Source organism: Astatotilapia calliptera, chromosome 10 (assembly GCF_900246225.1).
Source record: "Astatotilapia calliptera chromosome 10, fAstCal1.2, whole genome shotgun sequence".
NCBI lineage: Eukaryota > Metazoa > Chordata > Actinopteri > Cichliformes > Cichlidae > Astatotilapia > Astatotilapia calliptera.
This window is the reverse complement of record NC_039311.1, coordinates 34,010,027-34,024,094: the sequence shown is the minus strand read 5'-3', so window position 1 is coordinate 34,024,094 and position 14,068 is coordinate 34,010,027. Positions and strand designations below refer to the sequence as shown.

General features: G+C 44.7%; 2 protein-coding genes across 5 annotated transcripts in view; one reads left to right on the top strand and one right to left on the bottom strand.

Moving 5' to 3' along the window:
* apbb3 (amyloid beta (A4) precursor protein-binding, family B, member 3) overlaps positions 1–5,238 on the bottom strand; it is a 10,967-nt gene extending 5,729 nt beyond the window's left edge. For all 3 annotated transcript variants that reach the window (XM_026180966.1, XM_026180968.1, XM_026180967.1), the window contains exon 1: positions 4,967–5,238. In XM_026180966.1, coding sequence (XP_026036751.1) covers positions 4,967–5,015 — 49 coding nt within the window. In that variant the 5' untranslated portion in view covers positions 5,016–5,238. The remainder of the gene's footprint in view (positions 1–4,966) is intronic.
* A 1,936-nt stretch (positions 5,239–7,174) lies between these two features.
* Positions 7,175–13,831, top strand: sra1 (steroid receptor RNA activator 1). 2 transcript variants are annotated; one of them, XM_026180974.1, is made up of 6 exons: positions 7,175–7,393; positions 9,168–9,281; positions 10,176–10,262; positions 10,333–10,496; positions 12,884–12,992; positions 13,109–13,831. In XM_026180974.1, the coding sequence occupies exons 1-6, from the start codon at positions 7,369–7,371 to the stop codon at positions 13,450–13,452; spliced, it is 843 nt and encodes a 280-aa protein (XP_026036759.1). In that variant the 5' UTR covers positions 7,175–7,368; the 3' UTR covers positions 13,453–13,831. The 2 variants fall into 2 exon arrangements, with proteins under 2 accessions (XP_026036759.1, XP_026036760.1); XM_026180975.1 differs by lacking the exon at positions 7,175–7,393 and adding an exon at positions 7,400–7,473.
* The last annotated feature ends 237 nt before the right edge of the window (positions 13,832–14,068 follow it).

The window sequence follows — 14,068 nt, the reverse complement described above, 5'->3', positions numbered from 1 at the left end:
TCTAAACAAAGTCACTTTAAATCTCAATTGTAAATTTTAGACTGTTATTAACCCTTTTACCTCAAAGTGTACATTTACTCCCCTTTATATTTTTAGATTTATTCTTATTCGTACTCTTCCTATATGTTGTTCTTGTGCTCTGTATGGAACTGGAGCCTCGTCGTCTCGTCTCCATATATCGAACTGTACATGGCAGAGATGACAATAAAGTTTACTCTGAGTTTGAAAACACTCGTTGAAGATTTTACAAAATCTTAAATATTCTTAAATTATTTTAGTCTTCTGTTTAAACCAACTAGCACCCCGTGATGATGATGATGATGATGATGATGAGCGTTACTCCATCCATAAATGCGAGTCAGGGTTCAAATAAAGCACTAGCCAAAGTAATCCCATTACTGCACTCATCTCTAATCGTGTCGTCAAACTTCTTTCAGATGTGAAAATGTTCAAATGTTCTGAACTCAGAGTTCAGACAAACATTCATTTTGTGTGCAGCTGAAACATGCTGCTCACTGTCAGCTCCAGCTTTGAGTCCACACACTGAACTCAGACATCCATCACCTCACAGCTGCTTTAACCTCCTAGAACCTGCGTCCACATATGTGCACATCACATTTTGGGTTATTTAGACCAAAATACTCAATTTTGCTCTACAAGGGCCTGATATCCACTTACGAGGACATTATGCTGCTACTGTAATATCGAAATTTTAAACAAATATCCTCATTTTTCCTTAAAAACAAAAATCAGGTAATTCTTTGTTTTTACATTCATCGGACCCCGATCAGCCCAAATATCAAAGAGAGTTCGGGTCGTATGGGGTTAAAGCACCGCTCTGCCCATCATCAGATCAGGTATCGATCCCGGGACATCAGCACTGCTGTCTGCTGCAGAGGACACGTCCATGCACGCGCAGTCAGCGCTGACACATCACAACTGCATCGGTTCACTTTGAAAGCAACGGCACTTACAATCATTTTAAATTCAATGAAGTGAGCGGTTGCATTTCTGTATAGACACATTCAGCAGCTCACGTTTAATGAAAGCGTCCTTTTAAAGGCAGCTGAACGCTCTGTGATTGGCTGCTCTCTGCACTGAGTCAGCGATGTTCAGATGTGCGTCCGTGGATCTGAAACGTTTTCTCAGGCGGATTCTGAACGAGCTGCTTCTCTGGTTCCCTGCAGGGTCCTGGGTGGTTCTGGAGAATCCTGAGCCTGAACATAAGTCTGTATGTTTCTATGAGCTGTGCCCCGAGCATGGACACGTCCACCACCTTGTGTCCTTCAGGCCTTCTGCTCTGCTCTCACACTGCTGACTCTCTGAGCTCTGAATCTTCCTGTTTTATTCCTGATATCTCTGTAAAAACTACAACAGGAGAGGCCGGCGGTGATCGGAGGTCACGCTGCGTTAGAGGAAGAGAGGAAACCGGAGAAGCTGTGAATAATTAATAAGTGCTCCGAGACACCAGACGCTGAATGGGCTGATTAAAAGACAACGATACGATCAGCCTGAGACGGGGAGGCGGGGCCATGCTGCTGACCAGCAGAGCTGCGGCCTGAAAGTCGTTCCCACAGCAGAGCACTGATTGTGTCAGACGACAGTTACCTGTGATGGGGAGCTTATACACACTGAGACGCTTACATTCAGTCATGTGGGGGATTTAATATTCCTGGTATATAATCACACGTGTTTCAGATTAAGATGAAAGTTTAAAGTCACGCTCATCCAAACCTTGATTTTAGTCTGTTTCCCCAAACAGAGAGAGACGCCTGCTGAGCATGAACTAAAGGTTTGTCTCATAAATGTTCATGTTGAAGCTGAACGTTGAGCTTCTGCTGGTTCAGGACTGAGACGGCACCAACGTGTAACGCTAAGTTATTTAAGGACTAGTTTATGTCAATGGATGAATTTACTGACTGACGCGCAGAAGAAATAGTTCTTTATGGAGCCCAGATGGTGTGAATGATGAGACCAAAAACTGCAATGTCTTGTACCAAAAATATATTGAATAAATAGGGGAAAGGGGAAATGGAACAAAATAATTAACACAACACACAACGTAAATGTCCACAATTAAATAATAAATCAGTGCTGTGATTTTTCTGTGCAAGAGTCCTTTTTTTGGTCCTTTTCTTTTTAAAGTTCACTTTTAAGGTATTCCTCCTTAGGGTCCAGCTTCATACAAGGGGGAAATATGTCCGTAATCCAAAGACGGCTAAGTGGGGGAAAAGAAAGAATGGTCCTACCGGCTCGCCACTTCAATATGAAGAAGATCAATTCAAAGAGGGAAAAAAAAACCTGACCGCTGAGTTTAAAGTTTAAAGATGAATTGAGGGGAGAAAATGCTTTGTTTTCCAACACCGTTCTAAATACCATAAGCTCACAGCCACAGCAGGAGTCGAACCCTGGAAGTATCCCTCCACAGCCGGTTTTCAGAGTTGCCGCGACGTGGGAGGAGCCAATCAGAAGAGGGACCTCAAATCAGCTGACGTGGGTCATGTGACAGGGAGTAGTTGATATGGGTTACAAACGACTGAGATACGAATATAAGAAATACTTTGATTATCCCGTGTTTGGGAAGCTTCCTTTACAATAATAATAATAATAATAATAATAATAAGAGAGACTCCATCTGTTGGTCAAAGTTACAAATTTTTGTTATTTTTTTTTCTTTTTGTTTGTTTTTTCAAGAAAAAATCCGCCTTAGCTTTTTATTCATTTTCTAATCTGTATTTGGGACATTATTTTGTACATGTGCGACCCGGCTGTTTTAAATGGTATGAATAATAGAAATGAATGATGTACCGCGTTACGTATTTAAAATACAAAATATGAGTAACTGTATTCTGTTACAGTTGCCGTTTAAAAAGGTGGTATTCAGAATACAGTTACTTTGTTGAAATAAAGGGATTACACGGCGGTACTTCCTGTTTCATATGTTCGGCTACGCCCTCTCTGTTTTTGGTTTCCACGCCCCAAACAAAACGAGGCTCTAATGTCTGTGTCTCAATCTCGCGGCCGCATGATGATAAGAAGGAATAAGTTATTCACAAAAATGATTTAATATGAAGGCAACAGGCAGAGTGTTACGGGCATCGCCCTAAAGCAGCGGTCCCCAAGCCCCCGGGCCTCGGACCGGTACCGGTCCGTGAGTCGTTTGGTACCGGGCCGCGAGAGTTGAGGCTCAGGTGTGAAATGTTTGGTTTTCAGGGTTTTATCGGTTTTCAGCGTTATTTTGTTATCGTTTTTATCGGTCTTTTCACGTGTGTTATGAATAAATCTTCTTTTTTTCGGTACCGGTACTAGTTTCATGTTGTTGTATTTATCCGCGACACCTTAAAGGCCGGTCCATGAAAATAATGTCGGGCATAAACCGGCCCGTGGTGCAAAAAAGGTTGGAGACCGCTGCCCTAAAGCATGTAGCCTGATGGGCAGCGTAGCCCGTGCTGCAGGGAGGATGGACCCGTGATGTGTCTGTGAGCGAGGAGGGAGAAAAAGGAAAAGTAGGAGCTGTCACCGAGCAGAAACGGGAGCTGGAAGCATGTAAATATAATAATAACCACTGCAGCCAAACAGAGAGCCTGACGAGCCCAGTTGTAAGTAAGCTGTTAAGACTCGACTGTACGCTGTGTTCGTGTTTTCCTCTGAAACAATGAGCTCCGTTGCAGCAGCCTTTCAACGCCTCTCTCTGTCTCTGCTAGCAAAGTTGACCCAGACAACAAAGTAAAGCTAGTTTTCAGCTACGAGCCGACACGAACCCGACGTATCAGCCAGAGGTCCCTTTACTACGGTTCAGAGCCGCGGACCTGTTTTTTATACGCCAGGAATAGTTTTCTATACGAGATCGCTGCAAAAAGTGCAGCCTTACCTAATGTAAAAAAGCATGATAATATAATAAGTAATCCAAAGTATTCAGAATACGTTACTCTCATTGAGTAACGTAACGGAATATGTTACAAAATACTTTTTGGATTATGTAATCTGTAATCTGTAGTGGAATACGTTTCAAAAGTAACCTTCCCAACGCTGCATATATATGAGAAACATGGCAGCTCTGAGTCTGGTCCAGCCCTGGATACAAACAGCTGACTTCACAGGCTGTGACCTGAGCGTCCTGTGTACCGACTGCAGCGGAGCTTTAGCTCATAATGACCCTTTAAAAGACGAGTGATGGAGGACAAACACCACCGTCCTTCTGTAGACTTTGTTGTGTCCCTCTGTGTTTTCCTGTCCCTCTCTAATGTTTTGGGCCTGATGAGGACCCCGAACACCAGAAGGTCAGTCAGTTAGCCAGTGAAGCTAACAAACAATAAAAACACTGAAGACTATTTCTGCTTATTCTGTTACTTTTCCTCCAATCAGCACTCATATGCTGGTTAGCTGGAAGACTTAAAGTGAGCACTTAGGTTATATATCCAAATGCTTCGCTCCGTGTAGCCACGTACCTGCACAAACAAACTCTAGAGCCAGGCTAGGGCTAACACATGGTATCATGCTAACAGACCCCAAATAACAACAACAACAAATGTTCTTAAATATCTGTGAACCTGTGTACCCCCTCTCTGCCTCCAGTAATATTTCTGTTTATATTTATACATTTGACAGCTTAACGTTGACTACAGTGGTGGCTGTGCTGACAGATCTGCTGCAGCTGGATAATCCACGTTGACAGTAACTGTGTGAAAGGTGCACCTGCTGGCTACATACATGATGTACTGACACAGACTGAAGCTAAAGCTCTAAGGTTCAATCATGACAACATGCTAACACAACGAACATAAGCTAACAAGTTCAGAATCATGAGTCTGTGTCAGAGCAGTGAAGCTAAAAGGTCAGAGGTCATGAGATTATGCTAACAGGCTGCAGTTTCATTTTTGTGGACGAACACGTTAGCAGGTCCTGGTTAGGCAGCAGCAGCACCAGGACCCCTGTTTGCATGTATGTGTGATTGTGTGTGTCTTACCATCATAGTTGACTATAATGATGGCCAACATGTAGTCCTTGCCCATCATGGCTCCGCCCTCCAATACGTGTGTTCCAATCAGCTGATCACCAACACACACATACACACGGGCCCAGAGGACGGTTGTTAACGTCTTCTCCCGTTCGCCTCTCTCTCTCTCTGTCTGTCTTTCTCAGTGTCTCTCGTTCCTCCGGCTGTCGCTCTCTCCGATGACACCATCAGTCTTCTTCTTCTCCTCCTTTGTGCTTGCCCAGCGTTTGTTTCTCCCTCTCTCTCCCTCCTCTCTGCCTGATAAACGATGCTGCTTGTCCTCCTCTCCTCTCTGTCCTCCCTCTCCCTGACTCTCCTCCTCCTGCTGATGTCATCACTCCCCTCCCTCTCCTATCTCACCCTTCACTGTAAAAAACTCAGTGTTACTACTGTGGTCGCGTTCACATAATGTCTGGTAAACAGTCAACTCGAGGCACTTCATATTGTACAGTAGACCCTACAATAACACATACAGAGAAAAACCCAACAATCATATGACCCCCAATGAGCAGCACTTTGGTGACAGTGGGAAGGAAAAACTCCCTTTTAACAGGAAGAAACCCCCGACAGAACCAGGCTCATGGAGGGGCGGGGCCATCTGCTGTGATTGGTTGGGGTGAGAGAAGGAAGACAGGATAAAGACATGCTGTGGAAGAGAGACAGAGATTAATACTCCTCCAGATTTGGAGGTCTGATTCTCATTCCCACTGTTTCACACTCGGCTGCAAACCGTTCCAGTGCGAGCTGGAGGCCAGCACTCCATGAAGCCAACAGAACCACATTTTTTACAAAAAAACAAAGAAGAGACTCTGAGACCACCCAGTGAAGCCTTCAGACACTTCACTACGCCTAGACGTTCTGTCCATAAAAGTTATGAAGAGAATCGATGACAGAGGGCAGCTCTGGCTGAGTGCAACACCCACTGGAAACCAGTCTGACTTATTGCCGACTACGCGGACCAAGGTTGTATTAGGATGGCATGGCCTGCTTCAGAGACAGGGATGATAAATATGAACAAGTATCTCTGCCTGGTTTTAGACATCCAGCAGTTAATGTCATCAGTGCAGCTGACAGAGGTCACATCATAAGATCATCTGCACGGAACAGCAGGAGATGTTGTGGCTCGTTATGATTGTACCAAGTGGGAGCATGTAGAGGCTAAAGAGCAGTGGACCGAGGACAGAACCCTGAGGGACCCCTGACTGGAGTGTGATTACTTTGACCGTTAGATATGGTGACAGGCAATTCATTTTGTTTGTTTTCAAATCATTTGCTGAGAAATGAAAGATTATAAATGATTAATTATCAGTGGCTCTAAGAGGTGTGACACAGATGTGACAGGTTGGTGGGGTCGAGTACAGAGACTGTAACTGATGAGGAACTTCAGGTGAGAAAGTTTAAAAATGGTCTTGTGGAGTTGAACCTCTATTTCCTGGATCAAAGTTTCACTTTTCACTTCACTAACGGGAGCACGATACACGGTTATTAGTTTGACTTTCACAATAAAATACTCCAGAGATCAACTAATGACTGCATCCAGGTTCATTAGTTTGTTTACAGTCTCGCTCTCTCTTTATTTCAGGCTCACTGCGTGTCTCACTACGTCATCATATCTGTGACACAGCGGCCACGTGTCCCGGAAATGTTTGTAATGTTGGGCGTTCGTGAAGCTCGAGACATTTCAAGATACAGAACCATTTCCTTTTCAAAGTAAAAGCCTTAACATTACATGTAAGAACATGTTTAAACGCAACACTATAATCGTTTATTTTATTTTCTAGTTTCTGGGCTTTTACTAACATTTATAAATTATTAACTCTAAAAAGTCATCTTGTTTCTTTGTTTGCTTGTCATAATCAGAAAACATGTATATTTACTCACTTAAGTAACTCAGTTATTGTATAATATTATTGTTAAATGTTATATTTTTATTATTTTTATCATAGGTTATTATTTTATATGCAGCAATTTATTTTATTCCAATAATTCAGTGGTGACAGAAGAGTTTTCTCTGCTTTTGCACATCTATCTCTCCTTGAACAAGAAAAAATACATATAAAAATGCATATCCTTTCTAATATTGGTCTGTGTAAATGCTATAATATTTATTCAGAGTGATATTAGAAAAATATAAAATAAATAAACGTTTCAAGAAACGTTTATTTTGAAGCTGGACCGGAAACCGGAAACCGTTCCCCGTGTAGTCTGACCCGGGCCCGGCGTGTCCCGTCCACAGCAGGACTCTGTGTCGGTTTACTTTAAGTTTAATTTGGACCAAAGTTGCCCCGAAGCTTCGGTCCCTGTTTAGCTCGGTGGATTAGCCTCCCGGTTAGCTTAGCCCAGCTTCCCGCCGCTGCTCTCTGGACTCCAACATGGAGGACATGTACGTTAAACCCGGTGAGTTTCCTCCTCCCGGCACAGAGCGGCTCTGCCTCCATGAAGAAGGACATTAATGTTAATGAACGGCGTCGTGCCCGGTAACGATCTGCTCTCCTCTCATCGTCTATTAACAGAACACAGTGACGAACTTCATTCACAAATCTGTGAATTTAAAGTTTTTAGGACTACAGGCAGTAAATAAATAGAGTGTAAACATAATCTGTGTCAGGTGCCAGTTATTGGGTTGTTATTCGACATTCGGCCAGCAAACAATCCATAAAATAGAAATGGAGGGTTAGTGTTTTATTTAACGGTAACGGGCTGTTGCGACTTGTATGAGTACGTGTAAGGTTACATTTGAATTTATGTCTGATTTAAACATGCCGTTTGTAGCCGATTTCTCTATGAGTGGAGTCTTCGTGTTCAGAATGATGAACCGGAGTTTGGTTGGACTGGCTGGACACGTAAATGAGTCCGCCTGCTCAGCTGGAACAGAATCACCTGAGAGCCAGGTAGTACCGGACTGCAATCACGTGGTCAGCTGACTCCGAAGGGAGTCTGTGTTTATCTAACATCAGAGACACCGCGCGTGGAAAGAAAGACGAGACGAACCTCATTCAAAAACTTGTTAGTTTTACATTTCGCGGAAGCTTCAGCCAGCTAACACACACCTGACACCTGTAAATGTTAGTGTTTCTTAATCCTGAGTGTATTTAGGTTCGGCTCACGAGTCATGCACCAGATGATCATCATCCAGGTGCAAACAGGAGTTTCATTTGATGTTTCCACAAACTGAAAGTCCTGATCAGGTTATAGCGGAAATCACGTGATCAGTGACGGCTCGATAAACGACCTGACTGACCTCCTTATGTTTACACACACGTGGACAACGTTAGTGTTGCTGTTTTTAGATTCCAGAGCTGCTTTCATTGATCAGTTATTGATTACGAGGCATCAGATGGTGTGTTTCTGTCTGACTGATGAGGGTCATTGATCACATGAACAGCTTCAGCCATCTGTCACAGGGCAAACTGAGATATTGATCCCAGTGTGCTTTAAATTAGAGGATGGATCATGTGACCAGTGAGGGGATCAATAATCAGTCACATCTGAGTCACAGTAACGAATCTCCACAATCCACCTCCTGCGTGATGTGAGTCATGTGAGTTTGTGTTGTCCCTGAACCTCACACCATCTCACCTTTACCTGAAACGTCCCAGGTGGAAGGACCACGTCTTTATCTGAATTCTGCAGACTGTCAGGTCCCTGCCGTCAGCAGTGTTCTCAAAAGTAGAAACGCTCTTTGCTGTTGTTCAGACTCCATTTTTAATTCCATTAAGTAGAAAATCGTGGGGCGATCGTGGCTCAAGAGTTGGGAGTTCGTCTTGTAATCGGAAGGTTGCCGGTTCGAGCCCCGGCTCGGACGGTCTCTGTCGTTGTGTCCTTGGGCAAGACACTTCACCCGTTGCCTACTGGTGGTGGTCAGAGGGCCCGGTGGCGCCAGTGTCCGGCAGCCTCGCCTCTGTCAGTGCGCCCCAGGGTGGGTGTGGCTACAATGTAGCTGCCATCACCAGTGTGTGAATGAGTGTGTGGATGTGTGGACGTGTAAAGCGCTTTGGGGTCCTTAAGGACGAGTAAAGCGCTATATAAGTACAGGCCATTTTACCAAAATTCTGTGAGCTCGGCCCTTCAGGAAGCATTTGTACGGGGAGCAGTGGAGCAGACATGACTGCGTGCAGCTCTTACTGAGGAACGTTTAGAGCTGGTTTAAAACTCCCAACTCTTTGAGCAGGTAACCAGGAGCGGGGCTGGAACGACCCCCCTCAGTTCTCCTATGGCCTTCAGGTGGCCCACGGACCACAGAGGAACCTCCTCAACAAGAGACCGCCTCCAGCGCTGACCTCAGGTACGAACAGTAGTGATGTGTCGCTCGATAATGAAACGGCTCTTATTGGGAGCCGTGTTTCTTTTTTTTTTCCTCGCACTTTTTTTCGCTTCACGCCGCACGTGAGCCTTGTGTTTGTGGTGAGCAGAGGGGGGAGGGGCGGCAGTTACACTCACAGTAGCACAGGAACAGAGCGGGAGGGAGAGAGAGAGCCGGGGGCAACAACAGACAACATGGTGACATTAGAAAGGTAGAAAAGAAGCAACATCTGGACCCATTTCAGCTTTACTGACAACACAAAGGCAGAGTGTGAGTCTGCAAGAAGACGCTGTCGCACAGAGCTGCACAAACAACCTGCAACCTGACAACTGTCCACCCATCAGTGCAGGGGGAGATCAAACAGTCAGCTGAGTGTGATATTAATGAAGGTGCCAGTGTGTCTACACCACCACAACCCTGATCCAACCCACAGCTCTATGAGAGCGTTTGCAGAAGTCTGACCCAGCAAGACACGACTCAGCTGATAAAGACCTGCAGACATGACCGCACTTGATTTCCAACTATTTTCAGTTGCTGATGTTTAAGGATTCAGAAAGTTTATTCTGAATCCTGTGAATGCACTTCCAAACAATCCTGCCTGCATGACGGAGAACGTGCGTCTGCGCTTTGTTTTGCATATTTTCATTTATATTGTGTTGTGTTGTTAAGTAGTTAATAGCAGAATTGTAAATAGTTGGTTTTTGTATTTTATAATCTATGTTTTACATTTTATGGAGTGAATCAGTATTTCATTTTGTCCATAATTTTATGTTGTTGTTGATAATAAATTGATTCAAGCAATAAAACAAACAGTCAGCTGATCCACCTGCTGCTAAGAACTACAACCAGATACTTAATAATGACCTTCACCTATAGGTGCAGGAGCCCCACCTGCAGCCCCTCCCTCCTCCAACCCTCTCGCACCACCTCCCTGTGCTGTAGCTCCGCCTCTACTCAACCCAGGTAAGAAAGGTTTGTAATGAGATGTGGTGAGTTTACACCTGACAGCTGAGACATTTGTGGTTTCTCCCAGCTGGACCCCCACCTGGTGCTGTGGCCACGCCCCCTCCTCCTCATCTGGGGCAAATGAGGACTAAGAGAGAGGCTGCGATCAGCCAATCAGAGAGTGAGCCTGAAGTTGAGGGCGTGATGTCGGTGCTGAACGGAGCGCTCGCTGCCTGCAGACGCGCTGTGAAAGTGAGTTCAAAATATGACGTCATTCAGGGGTAAAACCGCAAAGGATTCTGGGAACTCGTGGCAAGCGGTACTAGCGCACGCAGGCTTTCACATGAAAACAGTCACAGCGATAAAAAGAAACACAAAATGGCAAGAAGCCGTTGTATTATTAACTGCAGTAGCCGGTCGCATGACAGCCACGGGAAGCCGACGAGTAAAGAGATCGTTGTTAACGGATTACGTCGTTGAAGAGAAATTGTTCGAGCCATGTTTCCGAAGTAACAAAGAGCCACGGATGGTCTGGATTGCAGCCATTCAAAGATCAAATATAATGTCCCAGAACTCTCACAGGTTAGTCTGCTCCAAGCATTTACACACAGCTCAGTCTGCTGTTGTAGCAGTGATTCTTGAGAGAAGGGACAAAACATGTCGGGCAGATAAAAGACAAACCAAGGCAATGTTTATACAACAAAACTATGATTTTGTCTTCAAACAATTATATGTAAATATGTTTTTGAAAAATCAAAAAATATATTTTAGAAAATTAAAACCTGTTTTGTCCCTAATCTCAGGAATCACTGGTAGTTAATGCGTCATTTTCATAACATAATTGGTGATATAGGTTACAAGCAAGTCTGGCACTGAACAGAAATTGTGGCGCTATGCTCCTTTATTTATTGTGCATAAATAGTGAATTGTCCTGACACAATATTGTGTTTCGCTTCTGTTATTATGGTACATTGACAAAAACATATACTTTTATTCACAGGATAAAGCAGTTGTTTTGTATCACTAATTGTCCAGTACGATTACAACATACAGTATTATTGTCACTGCTACATTTCTGTAATGAACCAGAAATTATTTCCACTACTAATTAATTACCGTTGAGCTCAAAGGTCCTATTAATAAACGGTTAACGAATGTGTATTTATGACGACGATTTGTGAGACTGGTAAACTTACCTTTGTTCGTACGATGCTCTGTACTTTCTACACGGTGCATTTCAAGGTCCTGCACCCATCCGTCGGTAAACTGTACCTGGGCTTGTTGCAGTGACCTGAAGTTACTAAACTTCATGAGTGTATGCACTCACTCCAAGAACCGTATAATTATAAATCTGAGCGTGGTGAAAGTTGGGGAGCACGCTGACGTATTTTGTCCACTCTGTGTGCTCGTAAGGGTCTAACACTTTCGCTCCTTTGATTTTTTTCCTCGTATCTTTTCTTTGACTTTTCATCAAGTCCGTCTTTGTACGGACCGGCATTGTTCTCCTTCGTTTTGTACATTCCTTTTTGGGGGGAAAAGAAAACGCAAGAAGGTTTTGGAACAGGAGAATGAACGTTTTGCGGTGCTGCAAATGCTGGCGTTTGATGCGGTACTTGGATTGTTTTGCCACGAGTACCCGTCATGCAATGCGCGAAAGTCACGTGGTCTGTCAATCTCTATATATTACATCAGCAGGGGGCGCCACCACGTTGCAGTGAATGTTACTGTAGCACAAAGTGACCTTTGACCCTGAGCTGAAACTTTGGCTGTGTCCCAATTCAGGGTCTGCAGCCTTAACGGTCCTCAAGGGCCACCCACTCAAAGACCGCTAAGGCCGGAAGTGCGAGGCTTGTGAAACGGGACGGTCTAGCCTCCGTCGCGCTGCCCAGGTTGCCTAGCAACCATGATACTAACTGGAAACGTTTCACACAGCTTTGTTTGACAGAGATGAAGGAGAACGTGTTTTGTTCGTTTGTTTCTACACGAGCTCTGTGTGGTTTAATGAGGCTGAGACCACACGACTGTCAAACATGATTCCTGTGCTGAACAGTCGTTTAAGATTAGCTAGTAATTAACAATTAGCTGCTGTTGTTCATGAGACTAAAGTCATCTCACTGTGGTAATGTGAATATAATATGGCCAATATTATAGTTAATATATTAATTATTATTAGTTATTACAGCAGTGAGCTTGAACTCTGTGTCAAAGATTCAAGTTGCATTTATTTATTTGTCCTGTCACCTTAAATCTTCACTCAAAGACAAGTACCTGTGACAGTGTATATGCAGATGTTTTATATATAAGAGACAAATATTGTTCTGTCTACACCGCCACATCCTTGAAATTCAGGGAAATGAAGGACGCGTTTGAGGCTGCATTTCGAGCAGCCTTCGAATTGGGACAGCCTTCGTCGCTGTGACGTAATCGTCCTTAAAATGCGGCCTTTAAGGCTGCAGACGCTGAGTTGGGACACAGCCATTATCTTCATCAGAGAAATAACCAGATGTTTCAAATCACCTCTGAGCGTCACAGTCTCACCTGCAGTACCAGGTTGGGCCACCGAGAGGCCAACGAGTCATTTCCTTTTCTGTTAACACAAAAATGTGTTTAACTCAGAGCGACCTTTGACCTGTGTGCAGGCTCAGGTGTGTAATGAAGTGGCAAAGCGCCTTCACCTGATGGAGGACAGCTGGAGGTCGGGTAGACTGAGCCTGCCTGTCAGGAGGCGCATGGACACCCTGTCTGCAGGTAAGGTGTCTCACTGCACACCTGTGTGATCACACAGGTGAGTGAACACTCACCTGTGTGATCACACAGGTGAGTGTTCACTCACCTGTGTGATCACTCGTCTGTTTGTCTCTCAGAGTTACAGAAGGGTCGCTGGGACGCGGCTGATGACATCCATCGCTCTCTTATGGTTGACCATGTGACTGAGGTTAGCCAATGGATGGTTGGTGTCAAACGACTCATTGCTGAAACCCGAAATCTGAGTCCAGAACTGCTAGAACCACTTCAGAAAGTGAGAGGGCCGGTCGAGGACTCCGCAGAACCTGTCCGAGAACCGGTCAAGGAACCTGGAGAACTCCAGCAGTCTTTACAACTAGTCCAGAAGGAGGAAGAACCAGACTCAGCAGAACCAGCCCAGAACCCCGTAGAACCAGTCCAAGACCCCGTAGAACCAGTCCAGGACCCCGTCTCGGAGTCCTAACTGTCCAGGACTCCTCTCTTGACAAACTCTGGCGCTTTCACCAGGATTTGCTGCTTTAATTCTCACCATCATGTACTTATAACACTCTGGACTTTGGCCACTCCCAGCGGCTAAGCCTGGTAATCTTGGTATCTTGGGATTTTGAACTTAATCTTCCTGGACTGTATTGGGAACTTTGGACCGTAAACGAAGTCGCCCCTGATTCTGCTGCTGAAGCTCCTCCCCCCACTGTAGCACCCTGCCATGGTTTTGTTTCTCTGGCATCTTTCTGGGCTCGAGTCCAGCCCAGTGAAACCTGGTTTCAGGATGAGTGTTTGGTCCTGATCAGGTGGATCCTGTTTCTGTCTGATGTGAGAATAAATCTGGTTTCTGTCCTCGATTTGTGTCCGCCTCTTTAATGCTCAATGACTGTTTCCTGATCCAGAACCACCGACATCGGGTATAAAAGTGTCATTAGTTTCTAAGTTTAGGACTGAGCTCAGTCACCCACCCGTGGAGGTCCTCGGTCACCTGGGTCATGGTGAGACTACCTGAGGTAGGTTCTTGAAGATATTTAACCCGTCCTCTGAAAGGCTTCTTCAGTTCTAAACGCTGGTGGTCCCACGTTACCCGGGTC

What these genes read in the sequence shown, in the direction of transcription:
- sra1 (XM_026180974.1), top strand. Translation starts at nt 7,369, where the DNA reads ATGGAGGACATGTACGTTAAACCCG. An exon ending in GCCTCCAGCGCTGACCTCAG is followed by an intron (nt 9,282 to 10,175) that starts GTACGAACAGTA and finishes CTTCACCTATAG; the next exon opens with GTGCAGGAGCCCCACCTGCA. An exon ending in CATGGACACCCTGTCTGCAG is followed by an intron (nt 12,993 to 13,108) that starts GTAAGGTGTCTC and finishes TTTGTCTCTCAG; the next exon opens with AGTTACAGAAGGGTCGCTGG.